Source organism: Eubalaena glacialis, chromosome 11, assembly GCF_028564815.1.
Source record: "Eubalaena glacialis isolate mEubGla1 chromosome 11, mEubGla1.1.hap2.+ XY, whole genome shotgun sequence".
Lineage (NCBI taxonomy): Eukaryota > Metazoa > Chordata > Mammalia > Artiodactyla > Balaenidae > Eubalaena > Eubalaena glacialis.
The window spans coordinates 90,195,107-90,214,619 of NC_083726.1; the positions used below are offsets into that span (position 1 = coordinate 90,195,107).

Genomic DNA, 19,513 nt, shown 5'->3' on the forward strand with positions numbered 1-19,513 from the left:
AAGACAGATGTTATTCTCTGTTCAGGTCAAGTCACAGGTTATCTTGTATATTTCAAGCTATAGGCAACATTCTTTTACAAAAGGTGCAGAGCCAGCATGACTAAGCACAGGCAACAGAGCACAAAGGTTAAAGTAAGGTTAAAGCAAACGGAACAGATCTAATATGGTGTCAGTTTAAAGTAAGGTTAAAGCAAAAGGAACAGATCTAATATGGTGTCAGATTTGTTCTTCCCTATTAGAACAAGATGTTCCTCTGAAGCTGTTTCAGGAACAAAGACCAAATACTATAACAAAAGATGCTTCCCTTGCTCTTATTGCTTAGGAAAGTACAAGGGTTTTAGGAGCTCTTTGCCAGAAACAGGACAAAGAACAGATATATATTTCTTGTTATAAATCACAATATCACACTAATCTTGGGCCAAAATAAGGGTTCAGACTCTGAGGTCAGAGCCCAACCATGCAGGCTCCATGGTTCTGAGATTTAGGGGTCTATGATGAAGAGATTACGTGTTATCACTGCCATGACAGCAACCCAGGGTCAAAGGCTTCAGAGCCCCAGGCACTGAGGTCCTGTAGATACACAGGCTTCCTGATGCCATTGTAATAAGGAAGAACAAATCTGACTCCATATTAGATCTGTTCCATTTTACTTTAAACTTTGTGCTTTGTTGCCTGTGCTTAGTCATGCTGGCTCTGCACCTTTTGTAAAAGAATGTTGCCTATAGTCTGAAATATACAGGATAGCTTATTCTCAAGGCTCTGACTTTTAAGAGTTCATTCATATAGAGATAAAAAGTTGCAGAACAGAGATTAACATTTATCTTGTTGGAGGTTTACAGGAACATCATGATTTGCCCTAGATGGACAGCTGCCAGAACAAAGGCTCCAACACCAAGAAGTCTGCAACAACTAACCATGCCCCTCCCTCACCTGGCCTTTAAATAGGCTTTGCTGAAAGCCTTTGGGGAGTTCAAGGTTTTTCTAATGCATGAGCTGCCGGTCTCCTTGTGTGGCCTTGCAATAAACTTTTCTCTGCTCTAAACTCTGTCATTTCAGTATTATTTGGCCTCACTGTGTGTCAGGCACGTGGACTTGTGTTCGGTAACACCATCACCGCTACCGCCATTTCCAGCAGCACCACTGCCACCACCACCACCACTGTTCTTTTTCCCTGGAGGGCACCTTCCACCTGCTTGTAAGGGGGTTGAGGATTCTAGGTGGGGGCTCTGGAGAGGTGTAGCCTTTGGGGAAACCACCACCAGGCTCAGCTCTGTTCAAGACATGCTGTGATTCACTCCCCACAGCTTCCTCCATTCTTCACACTGCAGCCCAAATGGTAACAATCCCCTTCTTTAAACCTTTAGTGGTTTTCATTGCATCTTTTTTCTTGGACAGTTTTTAGTTGTACCTTTATTCACCTTAGTTCATTACAAATGTACTTGTTTTAAAGATCCTATAGGGACTTCCCTGGTGGTGCAGTGGTTAAGAATCCACCTGCCAATGCAGGGGACACGGGTTCGAGCCCTGGTCCGGGAGTATCCCACATGCCGCGGAGCAACTAAGCCCGTGCGCCACAACTACTGAGCCTGGGCTCTAGAGCCCACGAGCCACAACTACTGAGCCCACGTGCCACAACTACTGAAACCCCCGCGCCTAGAGCCTGTGCTCTGCAACAAGAGAAGCCACCACAATGAGAAGCCTGCGCACCACAACAAAGAGTAGCCCCCGCTCGCCACAACTAGAGAAAGCCTGCATGCAGCAATGAAGACCCAATGCAGCCAAAAATAAATAAATAAATAAATAAATAATAAATATCCTATAAATAGTGTCTACCCACTAATGTGGGATATAAGTCACCCCTCTCAGCATGGTATTTTTGTCTTTAGAAAGAATTCTTATAGGAATCTTATTGATCACACAGTGGTTACAAGAATGTCAGATATAATGATGTATACAATCTAAACAGGACAGGCTGATTAAAAATGTACATAATGCAAAAATATACTTATTAAAATTTAGCCATGGGGACTTCCCTTGTGGCGCAGTGGATAAGACTCTGCACTCCCAATGCAGGGAGCCCGGGTTCGATCCCTGGTCAGGAAACTAGATCCCACATGTATGCCGTAACTAAGGGTTCGCATGCCACAACTAAGGAGCCCGTGTGCCACAACTAAGACCCAGCACAACCAAATAAATAAATATATATGTATATATTAAAAAAAAATTAGCCATGAGGACAGATGAATACAGTGGGAAGAGTAGTTGATTGGGGCTGACGGTCCATATACAGTGATACTGCTTTTTCTTCCTCCATTACAGTAAAAAACTGCCACTAATAGATACAGGTATTCCACACACATCTAACTACACAAGGGTAAGTGGTGACCTGCTACGTGTATAGTCTAAAGTGGGTCTGTGATCCTTCTGTGATAAGTCTCACAAAAATAGTACATAGTGAACCCCATGCAGGTAGTAGGAAACACTGGTTATTTATTCTAGTTAGACTTTGAAAATGTTTAACTTTTGACATTAATATCTGTAAAGAACATGTTTCCTTTTGCTGTTTTCAAAATTAACAGGCACATAGAGTGGAGGAATTTTGACGGTTGCTTTTCCTAATAGTGATAACTGAAATACTCTTTTTAAATTTTTTTGAATTTATTTATTTATTTATTTTTCACTGCATTGGGTCTTCACTGCTGCACACAGGCTTTCTGTAGTTGCAGCAAGCAGGGGCTACTCTTTGATGTGGTGCACATGCTTCTCATTGTGGTGGCTTCTCTTATTGCAGAGCATGGGCTCTAGGCGCAGGGGTTTCAGTAGTTGTGGCACATGGGCTCAGTAGTTGTGGCACATGGGCTTAGTTGCTCTGCGGCATGTGGGATCTTCCCAGACCAGGGCTCAAACCCGTGTCCCCTGATTTGGCAGGCAGATTCTTAACCACTACGCTGCAAGGGAAGTCCCTAAAATACTCTTTAACATACTTTTTAATAACATATTTCAGTCACATACAACATAAAACATGGATCATCTACAGCTTTAAGCCGAAAGGTAGAGGACATGCATCTGAATTTTAATGCTTTTACTTTCAGTATTCTGCAATTTTCTACCTTTGCCCTGAAGAATGAAACTGATGTAACTGCTTGTTTATTTTCCATTTCATTTTGAATAACATTCAAATTCAGTTCTTTGGTCATCAAGGTTTTACCTGGTCTGGCTTCTGACTTTTCCAATCTTATCTCCTACTATTCCCCGCTCCACACTGACCTCTTTCAGTCCTTCAAACTTTACTAAGTGCATTTTTTGCGTCAGAGTGTCAACCAAAAAAATAATGCAGGAGGCTGCAAATAAGAAAGGAGTTTATTTGGGGTCTTAAGAACTGCAATTCGAGAGACACAGATTCAGGTGAACCCAAAGGAGAGTTCTGAGGAAGAGAAAGAGTCAGGAGCTTATAAAGACAAAAAGACAAGGCTGTTAAAAGTTGCCTGGCAAGAACTGTGATTGACTCTGATATGAGTCAGAAAATATTTGTCCTTAGGAATTACAAGTTGTTTTAGGGTAGAGGTCCAATAATTAGATAGACTATCACGAGTTATTTTAGGGTCCAATAAGTATCTTGGGTTTCTGGCAGGTGTTCTGGATTACTTCATCAGGTCAAAAGGTCAGATTCCATCCAGGCTGAGATGTGCATAAACCATACTTCCTTAATGGTCTCCTGGCTCCATTTTAGAGAGTTCTTTTAGCAATGCTGACTCCATTTTTATTTTCCTTTCACGAGAGTCTTTCTCTTCCCTCTGTCCCCAGACCTCTGCATGGCTAGTTCCTTTTTATAGTTCAGGTCTGAAGTATAAAACAATTAAATAGGGAAACAATTAGATTGGGGTTGGCTCTAATGCCATGGCATCCTATGTAAGCAAACCAAAATCTAAGCCTGTAAATGCCTCAAAGTTATGATATCAAAACACTTAACCAATCACAAAGAGCCAACTAAGCTTTAAGCTATAACCAACCAAATAATTTCCTTCTTTGCTTTCTCTGTGTAAGTCTTTCCTCCCAAATCCTATTAGCAGAGCACTCCTAACCACTTCTAGTTTGGCACTACCCAATTCTAAGCAGTTTTTGCTCAAATAAACTCTCAAAATTTTTAATAAGCTTTAGGTTATCTTTTAATAGGTTTCAGCAAAAATGTCACAGCCTCAGAGATGCCTCCCTTGACCATCCCGAGCAAAAGTAATCCTCTCATCTCTCTGCCTCTCCCTACACCCTCTCTCTCCCTGATCCTATCTTGTTCTTTATAGTCCTTATCTTATCTCCACATATTGTTTGTTTGTGTGCTTGTTTTCTATCTCTCACACTAAAATCTATACTCCCAAGAGGACATGTTTGTTTACTGATACATGCTCCCTGGCACATAGTAAGTATTAAATATCTGTTTGAATGAATGTAATTAATGGATTTTAAAAGTCTGACTGTCTGACAGAAGTACCAAGCATTTGCTCCCATTTAAATGACCAATAAATGTGAGTTAGGAATCATATAATTTTGTAAAAATAAAAATAACTGGTGACGCTAACTAGAAAAAGACAAGGTTATCTTTGCAGTGGGTCAGCATCCTGATGAAGGACAATTGCCATCCCTCTCATTGTTACAAAACTGATCATTATTATGTTGGCCTTACTAAGCTATTATTCTTAATTTTCAAAATGTTAATGATATTTAATTACTTTATCTAAAAATCAGTGGTCTGTTTATGAATTGGATACTTTCCACTCTATCCTTCTCTACTCTGGGCTCTAACAAGCCGACCTTTATAGATTGCATAAACTGGGATCCCTTGACCTCTGATTTCTGGTTGGGTTGAGGACATGACCGCATCAGCAGATCAAAAGGAGAGATAGAGAATGGGTTCTAGTATTTATTCTTCCAGCTCCCTCCTGGCTGGCTTGCCACAGGCTGTTTTCCCTTACTGACCCAAAGGCCATAGCTCCTTTTAGGTGGGTATGGCCATTCTCTCCAGGTTTTGGTGACTTTCCCTTCCTGCCCTTTCAGGACTAGGAGAGGTAAGGGCTTCCTGCTATTGCTAGTCCTAACGTATTGAAACATTATTACCCCTGCTTTCCCTTAACTGTGCCCAAACCTTTGTAAGCAGCCCCTTTATTAACACTTCCTTGCTTATCCTGTTTGAATTTGCCCAGCTGTTTCCTGCCTTGGATCTGGAGTCACACACTGTATGCCTCAAACTCATGAGAATTTGAAAGACATGGATCTATAGCCTAGAAACAAATTAAATCAAGGTCAAGCTAATGGAAAATTTTAACAATGCACAAGAACTCATGATCATGGGCACTATTGTTTCCAATTTGGAGTAAGACATAAGATGAGATATAAAAAGAAATTAAATAAAAAGAACGCATGTTATTTTCACATTACCTTGAATTAAGGACACTCCTATTGGGAAATAACCTGCACATGGTAGGATAATAAAGTAGTGACTCATTTGGCTTATCTTTATTCTATTTGCCCTTAGCCCCCTTCAAAGTTATAACCTAAAGATCAGGTTTTAAAAAGGTACCAGACAAGGGATTGGCTACTTTCTACTCCCATCTTTGCCATTTTCCTGCTTGGAAATCATAGATGTGGTCAAGATGGCAGAGTAGGGAGACCCTGAGCTCACCTCCTCCCATGCGCATACAAAAATTAAAACTATTTATAGAGCAACTATCTATGAGAATGACCTGAAGACTAGCAGAAATGATTTTCCACAACTAAAATATAAACAAGCAACCACAGTGAGATAGGTAGGAGGAGTGGAGACACAATATAGTCCAGACTCATACCCCTAGGTAGGCAACTCACAAACAGGAGGATAATCACAATTTCAGAGATTCTCCCCAAGGAGTGAGGGGTCTGAGTTCCACATTAGGCTTCCCAGCCCAGGGGTCTTATACCAGGAAGATGAGCCCCCAGAACACGTGGCTTTGAAGTCCAGTGGGGCTTGCTTATGGAAGAGCCAGAGGGCCGTAGGAAACAGAGACTACACTCTTAAAGGGAGCATGCAAAATATCACATGCTCTAAGATCTAGCACAGAGGCAGTAATTTGAAAGGAGCCTGGGTCAGACCCATTTGCTGATCTTGGAGAGCCTCTGGGAGAGGCAGGAGGCAACTGGGAATCACCCCTGTAGACAGAAACTGGTGGCAGCCATTCTTCTAAGTTCATTCTGCCATGAAGACAATGGTGTTGACAAGCACCAATTTAGAATCTTCCCTCTAGCCTATTAGCACCAGAGGTTACCTGCCCACCAGTGGGAAGGCATCAGTCAGTCCTGGAACCCCTCACCCCCAAGACCCAGCCTCTCTCATCAGTGGGCCAAGGGCACTCCCATAAGACTGTCAGCTGACTTTTCAAGCAGAAACTTTGCCGGCCAGAAGGGAGTAGCATGATATTCAAAGTGAATTAAAGGAAAAAAACCTATAACCAAGAATACTCTACCTGGCAAGGCTATCATTCAGATTTGAAGGAGAGATAAAGAGTTTACAGACAAGCAAAAGCTAAAAGTTCAGCATCAATAAATTGGCTTTATAAGAAATGTTAAAGGGACTTCTCTAAGCAGAAAATAAAAGACCACAGCAAGACATGTGAAAACTATGAAAAGGAAAAATCTCATTGGTAAAGGCAAACATACAGTAAAGTTAACAGATCAACCACTTGTAAAGCTGGTAGGAAGGTTAAAAAACAAAAGTAGTAAAAGCATCTATACTCACACTAAGTATTTAAGGGATATACAAAACAAAAAGATGTAAAATATGATGTCAAAAGTATTAAACGTTGGTTGAAAAGACAAAAGAAAAAGAAAAAAGGATGGAAAAAAGAAAAAGAAAAAAGAAGAAAAAAAGTTAAACATTGGGGGCAAAGTAAAACTGCAAGGTTGTTAGAATGCATTCAAACTTGAGATCATCAACTTAAAATAATCAAGTATATATATATAGGTAATTATACATAAACCTCATGGTAACCACAAACCAAAAACCTACAATAGATACACACTCATAAAAAGAGAAAGGAATCCAAACATAACACTAAGGATAATCATCAAATCACAAAGGAAGAGTGCAAAGGAAGAAAGGGAAAAAAAGAACTATAAGAACAACCAGAAAACAAGAAACAAAATGGCAATGAGTACATACCTATCAATAATTACTTTAAATGTTAATGGACTAAATGCTCCAACCAAAAGACATAGAGTGGCTGAATGGATACAAAACCAAGACCTATATATATGCTACCGTCAAGAGACTCACTTCAGATCTAAATATACACACAGACTGAAAGTGAGGGAATGGAAAAGATATTCCATGCAAATGGAAATGGAAAGAAGGCCTGGGTTAAAAATACTTATATCAGACAAAATAGACTTTAAAAAAAGACTGTAGGACTTCCCTGGTGGTGCAGTGGTTAAGAATCCACCTACCAATGCAGGGGACAAGGGTTCAATCCCGGTTTAGGATGCCACGGAGCAACTATGCCCATGCACCACAACTATTGAACCTGCGCTGTAGAGCCCACGAGCCACAACTACTGAGCCTGCGCACCACAACTACGGAAGCCCGTGCACCTAGAGCCTGTGTTCCACAAGAAGAGAAGCCGCTGCAAAGAGAAGCCCGCGCACCACAACAAAGTGTAGCCCCTGCTTGCGGCAACTAGAGGAAGCCCGCGTGCAGCAACAAAGATCCAATGCAGCCAAAAATAATGTTTATAATAAATAAATTTATTTATTTTTTAAAAAAGACTAACAAGAGACAAAGAAGGATATTACATAATGATAAAGCAATCAATCCAACAATAAATATAACTTATTATATTTATAATAATTGTAAATATTTTTGCACCCAACATAGGAGCACCTAAATACATAAAGCAAATATTAACAAACATAAAGGGAGAACTTGACAATAACACAATAGTAAAGGACTTTATTATTTTTCTTCCAATTTTATTGAGATAATTGACATACAGCACGTATAAGTTTAAGGTATACAGCAAAATAATTTGACTTACATCATGAAATGATTACCACAAAAAGTTTAGTGAACATCCATCATCTCATGAGATATGAAATTAAACAGAAAAAATGTTTTTCCTTGTGATGAAAAAAATCTTAGAATTTACTCACTTAGCTTTCTTTTTCTCTTTTTTCTTTTCTTTTTTTCTTTTTCTGCAGAACGCTTTACTGTTTTCATTTGGTCCAAGGCTTGGGAGAGGGTTCCAGGGTGGTTAAAAAGCTGCCTAGAGGCTGCAGAGAGGGGCTTCAGGTAGAAGCCCTGACACCAGAGGGGCTCCTCAAATGTTTCTGGGCTTCAGAGGCTCCTAGTCATGCTTGCGGTTAAGCCTTTTAAGCCTTTCGAAGAGATACTCACCCAGCCCAGCCTGGGGACCAGCCAGCCTGCAGATGTTGGTCAGGTGGTTGCCCAATTTCTAGATGAGTTTCACCTCCTCATCTAGGAAGTGGCTCTCCAGGAAGTCACAGAGGTGGGGGTCTGCACGGGCAGAACCCAGGGCATGCAGATCCAAAAGGGCCTGGTTCAGGTTGTTTGCCATGAGTATAGCAGCTTCCATAACGTCCTGGGTTTTACCCCTCTCATCTTGAGGTGGCTTCTGCACATCCTGGAAGAGGGCGTGGCTGCCAGGATGGTTTTGCATTTTCAAGAGACAGCCCCTCGGTGCCCTTGCGATTCTCCTTGGCCAGTTCGTGGAAATAGTGGCCCACGCCCTCCAGGGCCACATAGTCACGGTGGAAATAGAAGCCCAGAGAGCGGTAGGTGTGGGAGGCCCACACATGCATGTTAATTCTGACGAATCTGGGAGGTCATGTTTGTAAGGAGTTGAAGTCAAAAAATGGTGTTGGCTGGTACCAGTGGCTGATTCTGAAGGTTGCAACTGGAAAAAAGGTTGGAGGATGGTCGCAGAGGCTGGAGCAAGGGGGCATCCCTGGGTCTGTTCAGTCCAGACACTGTTGAAGCAAGAGACAGATTTGTGGGACCCCAAGCGCACTGCGACTTAACTTTCATATATAATATTCAGCAGTGATAATTATATTTATCAAGTTGTACATTACACCCCTAGTACTTATTTATCTTATAACTGGAAGACTGCCTTCATCCACTTTCCCCTCCGCACTTACTGCCTCTGGTAACCACAAATCTGATCTCTTTTTCTATGAGTTTGTTTGTTTATGAAATATAATTGATCTACAACGATATGTTAGTTGCTGTTACACGACATAGTGATTAGATATTTCTATACCTTTCAAAATGATCGCTATGATAAATATAGTTACCATCTGTCACCATACAAAGATATTACACAATTATTGACTATATTCCCCACAGTGTACAACTCATACCCATGACTCATTTATTTTATAACTAGAAACTTGCACCTCTCAATCTCCCTCACCTATTTTTCTCTTCTCCTCCCCACAAGTCCTCCCCTCTGGCAACCACCTGTTTGTTCTCTGTATCTATGACTCTGTTTCTGTTTTGTTATGTTTGCTCACTTGTTTTGGTTTTCAGGTTCCACATATAAGTGAAATTATATAGTATTTGTCTTTCTCTGTCTGATTTAATTAATTTCACTTAGCACAATATCCTCTAGGTCCATCTATGTTGTTCCAAATGACAAGATTTCATTATTTTTTATACCACATCTTCTTTATCTATTCATCTATTGATAAGCACTTAGGTTGCTTCCATATCCTGGCTATTGTAAATAACACTGCAGTGAACATAGTGGTGTATATTTTTTTGAATTAGTGTTTTTGTTTTCTATGGATAAATATCCAGGAGTGGAATTGTTGGATCATATGCTAATTCTATTTTTAATTTTTTGAGGAATCTCCATACTGTTTTCCATAGTGGCTGCACCAATCTACATTCCCAACAGCACTGCATGAGGGTTCCCTTTTCTCCACATCCTCGCCAACACTTGTTACTTGTCTTTTTGATAATAGCCATTCTGACATGTGTCAGGTGATAGCTCACTGTGATTTTGATTTGTATTTCCCTGATGATTAGTGATGTTGAGCATCTTTTCATGTATCTGTTGGCTATCTGTGTGTCTTCTTTGGATAAATATCTATTCAGGTCCTCTGCTCATTTTTTAATCCGATTGTTTTTTGTTGTTGTTGAGTTGTATGAGTTCTTTGGATATTTTGTATATTAACCCCTTATCAGATATACTGTTTGCAAATATCTTTATATTCAGTAGATGGCCTTTTTGTTTTGTTGATAGTTTCCTTTGCTGTGAAAAGCTTTTTAGCTTGATGTATATAGTCCCACTTGTTTATTTTGCTTTTGTTTCCCTTGCCTGAGGAGACATACCCGCCCAAATATTGCTAAAACCAATGTCAAAGAGCATACTGCCTATATTTTCTTCCAGGATTTTTATGGTTTAGGACTACATTTAAGTCTTTAATCCATTTTGAGTTATTCAAATATATGGTGTGAGAAAGCAGTCCAGTTTGATTCTTTTGCACGTAGCTCATGACTACACGCTTAAGAATCCAGCTGTACAGCCTGATTGCTTGGCTTCAAATACCAGCTTTACCACTGATAAGCCATGTGGACTTGGGCATGTTTCTTAATCTCTTTGGACCTCTGTTTCCTCATTTGGAAAATGGGTGATAATGATAACGATACCTACCAATCAGGGTTACTTTGAGGATTATATGAGTTGTTAGAACTTGTAAAATGCTTACTGTGTGCAAGGAATTATTCTAACCACTCAATAAATATTCATAGTCATCATCGATACTGTTAAAAGAAAATTCTCCAGAGATAATTTACTGATCAAGTAGGCTTTTATTCAGCAGTTCATAAATGGGGCAGCATCTAATCTAGCAGATAGAAAGGAGCTCAAAAGAGCCATACAAGGCAAGAGATGTTTACAGACCAAAGCATGGAGGTATAAGGAAGTGACACTGGGCATTTGCTGATTGGTTTTAACCAATGGCAGTGTTACTTCCATTATATGGAGCAAAGGGAAATCTTGGAGCCAGGTCAGGTAACTTCTACTGAGCAGGCAAGCGTTGATTGGTTGGCCTAGGTCTTCCGTTAGGAGAGCAGAGGATAGAAACTAAGTTAAACTCTGGTTTACAAATGTGGGGGCTTTACATAAATGATTCTATCTTGGGCCTAACCTGGTCACTTTAACAATAGCCAACTGAAATGACTTGGGGTTAGTAATAGATGATGATGTACATGTTATACTGAATTGAAAATTAATATTAGAGGAGCAATTGCTGGTTTTTTAAAAATTAATTAATTAATTAATTTATGGCCGCGGTGGGTCTTTGTTGCTGCGTGTGGGCTTTCTCTAGTTGTGGTGAGCGGGAGCTACTCTTCATTGCGGTGTGTGGGCTTCTCATTGCGGTGGCTTCTCTTGTTGCGGAGCACGGGCTCTAGGCACGCGGGCTTCAGTAGCTGTGGCACGTGGGCTCAGTAGTTGTAGCTCGCGGGCTCTAGAGCGCAGGCTCAGTAGCTGTGGCGCATGGGCTTAGTTGCTCCGTGGCATGTGGGATCTTCCTGGACCAGGGCTCGAACCCGTGTCCCCTGCCTTGGCAGGTGGATTCTTAACCACTGCGCCACCAGGGAAGTCCGCAATTGCTGTTTTGAATCCAGATATAATCAGTATGGCTTAAGAGTGAAGAACCAAACTCATAGCCTATTCTTATATTTTGAGATATGACATATAAAGATGATTTGAACAATTTACTGCCATCTGCTTGTGTGCATACATGTTCTTATTATTGACCCAATATTCACTTATATATAGCATAAGAGATATACTTAATCATTTTATATATATATATACTTATTATATATTTGTATACACACACTAGGAATGAATAACATGATTTAAGGAAAGTAATATTGTTTATTATTCTTATATAACCTACCCAGAGGAACAAACTGTAATAAAGTTTTCTTTATATGGTATCTAGGGAAGGAAATGGAGAGGGTTCTGAGCTAGAGGTAACTACGGTAAAGTGGACACAGCAAGCAAAGAGGCGAGAGAGGAAAAATGACGTCTTGCCCTTTGCCCAGCCTGTCCACAAATCACTGACCACGCACCAGAAAAGACTTCCATTCCTAATAACCTTGCATTCCAAGATAAACAATGAATAATAGGAACCTCCTAAAAGCCTTGACTAACAGGAAATCCTAAAAGCTTTGCCTCCTGAGATAAGCCACAAAAACAAGAACATCCTGTTTTCCTTACCAAAAGACAGGAACATCTTGTTCTTATCCAATCTGAATTGTCAACTGCTGTATCTGAACTATAAATATCTGCCATATCATCTGAGCTACAATTTCCTCTTATTCTATTTGATGAGCCACTATTTCTGAAGGCCTAGTTCCCTTGCACTGCTACTAAAAATGTTTCCCTGTGTTCACATTCGTCTCTGAATTCTATTTTGACAGAGTTCCTGAATAGTCAGTAGTCGTAACTGATTCTCTTGGGAAGTCCTGAGGTCGGATGCACCAAGAGCCAGCTTCATGGGCGGGCCACTTGTGCAGCTGCACAGGCCCCACACCCGGTTTAATGCTCTGCTATCACCGTCTTGAAATTCTTAATCACTTTTATATTGCTGGTCCTGGATGTACCATAAACCTCGCTCCTGAGCGCCCAAACAGAATAGAAAGAGCATGGTCTTTGGAGTCTGACACACCTTTTTATTTGGGGAAGTTCTCACTTTATAAAATACCATGATACCTCAGACTGATGATTACGTGAACTCATGTAAGTATTTATCATATTTGACATCTGGGTAAATAGGTCCATAAATAATAGTTCTGAATTGCCCCATTTTACCTTCTTTGAAGTAGAGCTATATAGCCTTATACAATCTACTTTTCTTCTCAGCATGAGTCTAAATAGAAGCAGCAATTCATTTGAACAAGTATTTATTTGAGTGAGAGTTGGCCTTCAGTACTCATGCGAACGTTCGTTCACACATCCAATCACGCAAGTTAGTTCACATGTCTGGCGTATTGTCACATGCGTGTATCCTCTACAACTGGTTGTGGTTTTGTGTACTTTACTGTACAGTACTGTATAGCGTACAGTAGTACAGTATCTTTATTTCAAGCCCATGATGTCTGGAAGCAAGAGTAAAAGCAGCAGTGATATAACTGGTACTACTGTACTTTTCAAGGTACCGTTTGGTAAGATTAAAAGTGTTTTTTGTGTTTGTTTTTTATGTATTATTTGTGCAAAAGGTATTATAAACCTATTACAATACAGTACTATATAGCCGATTGTGTTAGTTGGGTACCTAGGCTAACTGTTGGACTTAACAAACAAATTGGACTTACGAACACACTCTCGGAATGGAACTCGTTCATATGTAGGGGACTTACTGTACTTACGTATTCATTCCCTCACCTCCCATTCATTCCTCTCATTACAATCAGGCTACATCCTCCACCACCACCTCAGTGACCCTCAGTGACCTCCTTGCTGCTAAATCATCTTCAAGTGTTATCTTAGTTGACCTCTCTGTAGCATGTGACAATTTTGATGATGTTTATCTTCTGTAGCACCCCACTATTTTTTCTCTTCCTCTTTGGCTATTCCTTCTCAGTGTCAATTGCCAGCCAATTGCTATTCCTCAGCTACCTCTCCAAGGACTGATTGTTCTCACTCTATATACACCTGTTGAGTGAGCTCATCTATTCCTATACCTTCAATTTCTGTCTATATGCTGGTGACTCCTGCCATGAATATGTAACTGTTAGGCTGTTTGAGGCAGCAAGAAGCAGAAAACTCAAGTCAACCAATTTTATCAACAACAAAGAGGATTAACTGAATTATATAACAGAAAGTAGTGTTGAAATAGATTTCTAGGTCCAAGATGAGGCTGCTCCTGCCCAGGATGCCATGTCAACAAACCCAAACTTAGATAATTTTCATGTTCCTATAAATGCTCTGCTTGATCAGAAGCACAGTATATCCAGCCAGCCAATCCCCAACTGCCAAGAAACTGTGATGATTTCCTTATTTTCAGATATGCAACCCCAGCCAATCAACTTAAGCCAAATACTCTTTCCTTATTCCCTGATTGACCTGCTAGCCTTATCCCTGACCTCCTAGCCAATCATGCCATTTCCTCATTGCTGCTTCAAACACTGTGTAAAATGCACTGTTGCCCAAACATCCCTCAGGAAGAGTGCTCCACTGTTTGTGAAGTACTGTATTCCCCCAATCCATAGATTGTTTCCCCTTGAATAAAGGATATCAAACTCTTTGCGAAATTGTTTTATTTTTGTCATCTGATTGTAAAGAGGAGGGGTGGTGTTCATGCATGTTTCATTCAGGTCTCTGGCTGTTTTCCTGTGATTCTCTTACTCTGTTTTCCTGTTTAACTTCATTCAAAATGACAGTGATGAGAGAACAGAGTGTTGCTTCACAAAGCATCATACAAATAAATTTGAGGAAACTTCTTTCCCAGAAATCTCCAGAAAAACTTTTTCTGCTTCTTATTGGCCATGAATGAGTCACATGCCCACGTGCCCATGCTTGAACCCATCTTGGTGGCTGAGGGAATATTGTGGTTTCTTGATTAATCTAGGCCTGCTAACCTTTGAATCAATTACTATAGTAATCACTGATTAGCCTTAATCTGGACCCACCACTGAAGATGAAGTCAGTCCCCAAACCACATCGCTGCCAAAAAATAAGGTAGGAATGAGATGAGTACGTTAGGGCAACCACAACATACATCAGACCTCCATTATTCAGTGGCAAGAAACTCAAATTCTTGACATAGTTATGCTAAGTACCTGAGAGGCTAGTTTGTAAATTGTAGGCCCTAAAATCTGCAGGAAATCATTGTAAAAACACTTCTAAGAATTGTGATATCATGAGGGTTTACACATCTTTGACCTTTAAAATAATTGGCTAGAAATAATTAGGACTTTGTTATCTTACCTTTTTATATAATTGACATTTTCTTAAAAAGAAAAAAAATTAAAAAGCAGCTGTGACATTTTCTTTTGACTATCTAGAAGAACGCAGGCACCCAAAGTTTAACACCTCATAATACTGGGGCAGTGACCTGCACTTTTCTGGTGTTGAAGAATCAAGTAATCAGCGGGAAGACCTAGATGGATAGGTGTGTAGCATTCAAGCTGGGCAGCACTCAACAAACAGATAGGAAGGACCATGAAGTCTGCCCTTATCTGATCTGACAAGGTCTTCCAAGGTCCAAATGACTCCCAGAGCAGCAGATGATTCTTCCCCCAAAGTACTGAATTCATAAGTAAATACATGTACTATTGCTGCTATTCAATCTCACCTTTAAAAGCAAACCGGCATAATTTCCAGATCTATAGCCCCAAGGCTATATCTTCCATAGACACTGCAAAATTCATATGTCCAAAATTTAATCTCTCCTTCTCTTCAAAAAACCCCTGTAATCCTCTCAGCTCATTAAAATGGCATCACCATACGTCACCCAATTCTCCAAACCCAAAGCCTAGAAATTAGCCTTGACTCTTCTCTTTTCCCTCCACTCCAACCAATCTCTAAATCCTATTGGCTCTATTTCCATTACCTCTTGAATCTGTCTATCCAGTCTGTTGCTATTACTTTAGTTTAGGCTATTAGCAAAAGACACCTTTCTGGTCTCCAAGTCTCCATCTGTGACCGCTACAATTCGTTTACTACTTAACAGCTAGAGTTCTTTCAAAAACTCATCCTTCCTATGCATGTACTGTCCTTGCTTAAAACCTATCTATGACTCTGCACAAAGTACTTCAGACAAAGCCTAAACTGTTTAACGTAACACATGCCATCATGCCCCCATTTTAGCTTTCTAGATCAGAAGGCAAACCACCACAGCCACCCAACCCAGGCCGCTGCCTGTTTTTGTACAGTTTTCAATGTAAGGTTTTTACATTTTTAAATGGTTGAAAAAAATCAGAAGATGAGTGATATTTCGTAACACTGACAACTACATGAAATTCAAACCTCAGCATCCACAAAGTTTTATTGGAACACACCTCCCCCACCCCCGCCATTCATATGGTCTATGGCTGCTTTTGAGCTACAAGACCTTTCATCCTAAGGTCAAGGATGAAAACCAGTCCTCCTAAAACCGAGTTTCCCTGCCAAGTTTATGATTAACCTCTCTTGTCCAAAACTTATTCCCTTTCTTGTCCCGCCCCTGTTCCCCTCAGGATTGAGGAGTATCAAAGAAAAGTGGGACTGAAACAAAGCAGGACCCTGCGAGGCCTTCCTGGGTACAAACTCCTCGTATCCCCTGCTTCTTGCTTGGCCTTCCATGAGTTCCAGAGCAGACTCAAGCAGTTAATGATTAGAGCAATAGCCACAGGACTCCTAGCTCTCCTGAAGGGATATAGATAACAATCTGATGCATATCTTTGAGTTGTTCTGCAGAAACTAAGATCCCCAACCAGGTAGAGGATGTTGAACACACGCTGACCACAAACACACAGACCCCCAGACTGGATGGAACCAGAAGGTTGATAATTAATATTCCCCAAACATCACCCTGTCACCTCACTACCAACCAATCAGAAAAATGTCCGTGAGCTGATCATGCACCCTGCCACCCTTGCCTGTAGTGTTGTTGCCTTTAAAAACTCTTGCCTGAAAGCCATCAGGTGAGTTCCAGTCTTTTGAGCATCAACTGCCTGTTCTTCTTGCTTGGCGCCCTGTACTTTCCCTCACCACAACCCAGTTGTCAATAGATCAGCTTGGCTTCAGGTAGGACATGCGGAGCCCAGTTCGGTTCAGCAACAAGGGATGTCCCACAAAACCTAAAATATTTATTTTCTGCCCCCTTATAGAAAAAGTTTGCCTGTTCCCTCCTCTACACGCACCTCACCACTCTCCATTGTAGCCATCCTGAACTATTTGCAGTCCCTAACAGACCACGTTTTTCTCTCGACCTGCTCCCCCCACCCTTCCATGGGTGCTCCGGTAGAACTAACTCCATCTTAGCATTTAACAGTTGTTCTGATTGTCTTTTTACTTGTCTGGTTCAAGTGTTCACCACTGAATCCTCAGCACCCAGCACAATCCCTGCCCTCCTTCAGTGCTTGGTAAATGCGTGCTGATTGAATAAGCAGCATCCTGAAGAGATGAACAAGACTGGGTTCCAACTTTCAAAAGCTTACAAAAGGAAGACATATAAACAACAAATTAATCTACAAGGAAGAATGAAAAAGCACCAAAAAGTAGCAAGTACTCTGCAGCATAACCAAGGAGAGAGAATTCCACCTGGGGAAAGGTCCCTCTTCTTTAGAAACCTTTCTGATTTGAACACAAGCCCCTGTCTCCATGATGAAATTCTTACTGAGCTTTTTTGTAGGCACGTAGTGTCCTCATCTGTAAAATAAGGCTAAATAATTCCGACTTCACAGGATTAAAAGAATATGGTTAATTACTGAAAGCACGCAGCTCAGTGCGTGCTTTCTTACAGAAAGTGCTCGGTAAACGGCAGTCACTCTCGGATCCGCTAAAACTCTGTTTGACGGTCACGGAGTCTGTATCCAAGGGGGTCCCCGGTGTGCATCGCCAGATGCTCGGCCCAGCATCAAACGCACCCCTGTAGTAAGAGCAGCGACCTCGCAGCCACGCGCGGCTCCAGGTGTACCGGGCTAGGTCGCGCGCCGGGCTGGCCGACTCGGGAAACCGCTGGAGCCGGCCCGCGGGGCTGCAGAACGACAACTGCCGCATCGCTTCTCTGAGCGCAAGGCTCCTTTCCCTTTTATCCCGCCGCCGCTCCGGCGCAGCGCGCCGGACTCCGCCCCAAAGGGGCTCGGCAGTCGTCAGCGCGCCCGCGCCTGGTCACCGGAAGAGGCGGGCGACGTCACGAGGGCCTACGCGTCTCGCGCCGGGCAGGAGTTGACAGACGGTCTCTGGCTGGATTTCGGCGGCCCCGGGAGCGCGGAAGAGGCTTCCGAGGGCGGCCGCGATGCCGAGCCAGCAGCGGGTCAGTCAGCTCCTGGATCTGTGAGTCCGCCCCGGCCCGCCTCCCTGTCGCCCCGCCCCGGCGCCGCCCGCGCCCGCCGCCCCGCGCGGCTCCCCTTCCCCGCCCCCTTCTTGCCTCCCACCGAGGAGGCCCCGCGGGTGTTTCCAGACCTGGGTCTCTGATTTTGTCTTCTCCTCGCTGAGGACCGTCGTGCCAGGGGGGCTGCCCGGCAGGCTTGCCCCTCTGGCCCCCGATAGATGTCCTATCATTCAGCCTTGACAGCTCCACGCCCGGGCGGTTACTGGCCGCGGCCTGAAAAGGGAGCTGAAAGCCTTGGTAAAACAAAACAAAACAAAAAACAAAACAAAACACTAGATGGGGCTCTCAAAAGCCTTCAGCAAAGTTCCACCTAGTTACTGTAACAGGGATAAATATTGATTCTTTGACACATCACTCAAATCCTTGATTGTGCTTGCTGGGTTCAGCTCCCGGTTTTGCTGTTATTCTCCAGTTGTGTGACTATGGGAGAGTAACTTAACCTCTCTGGGCCCTAGTTCTTGATCTACAAAATTAGTATAATAACAGTACCTATCTCATGGCGTTGTAGTGAGCAATAAGCTTAACATTTAAATCCTTAGAAGGCTACCTAGTATTAAAAGAAATTTCAGAGAGCTTTACTTGATATGAATATTTTATTGAGGGAGAAACCAGAAGCACAGAGGCATGTAGTTACAGGATGGCTTATAAAGTGAGCATGAGGAAGTTGTTTAACCTTTACAATGGTTATTACGTTGGGAGTTTACAGACAGCAGGGGATTGGTTAAAAGTGATTATCTTATGCTATTTTAAGAAGACGATTTAAGTTGATTATTAGAGGCATTTACAAGAAATAACCTGTTAAGTGTCACTTATGTTCATGATATAAACTAGATTTGGTTTCGCTTATGCGGTCTAACTGGCTTGGTCAGCTTGGGGGATTTTCAAACCTGGTCTCCATTTATTTTATTTAAAAAGTCCCCGACTTTTGGTCTTTCTCTCGGCAAGCTGAGAGTGTGAACCAATATGGTGTTACTCTCACTACCCCTTTGATGTAGTCCTTGGGATGGATGGTCATGTAATTGCTGTTGCCGGCAGTTACATAGTCACCCTGGACACGGTCAGTGGGATCATTGAGTTCTTCCAGTTGTCTAATCCTGAGGGATAACATTTGATGTGTGAGTAGTCGCTGAAAGACATTTAAGCTCTTGAGAGGATACAAGGCACTAGGGAGGTTAATATAATGACTATGAGGAGAATAATAGCCAAGGATTGAAAGATTCTCCAGAGCAGAGAGTCCCAGGAGCCATGATTTAACCAACTAAATAAGGGAAGAAGGGTTGCCTATTTGATTAAAGATTGGCATCTGATCTTTAAGATCTTTTTGATATATTAACATAGAAACAACATTTTTTTTTACCAGTTACAGTACATTCACTTCCATCTTGGGTGGTTAGGGTGTCTAAGGCTATGCAGT

At 41.7% G+C, this 19,513-nt stretch overlaps 1 protein-coding gene and 1 pseudogene across 2 annotated transcripts in view; one reads left to right on the plus strand and one right to left on the minus strand.

Moving 5' to 3' along the window:
• Window positions 1–8,229: 8,229 nt before the first annotated feature.
• On the minus strand, window positions 8,230–18,320 carry LOC133100587 (ferritin light chain-like; annotated as a pseudogene).
• The window catches only part of AMN1 (antagonist of mitotic exit network 1 homolog), a 61,754-nt gene continuing 60,136 nt past the window's right edge, over window positions 17,896–19,513 (plus strand). The window contains exon 1 of one of the 2 annotated variants that reach the window (XM_061204849.1): window positions 17,896–18,021. Coding sequence is in view for 1 of the 2 variants with exons in the window: in XM_061204848.1 (XP_061060831.1) it covers window positions 18,004–18,041 (38 nt within the window). In the remaining variant the exon portion in view is untranslated. Of the gene's footprint in view, window positions 18,042–19,513 lie in introns of both variants that reach the window. The other variant, XM_061204848.1, reaches the window with a different exon arrangement.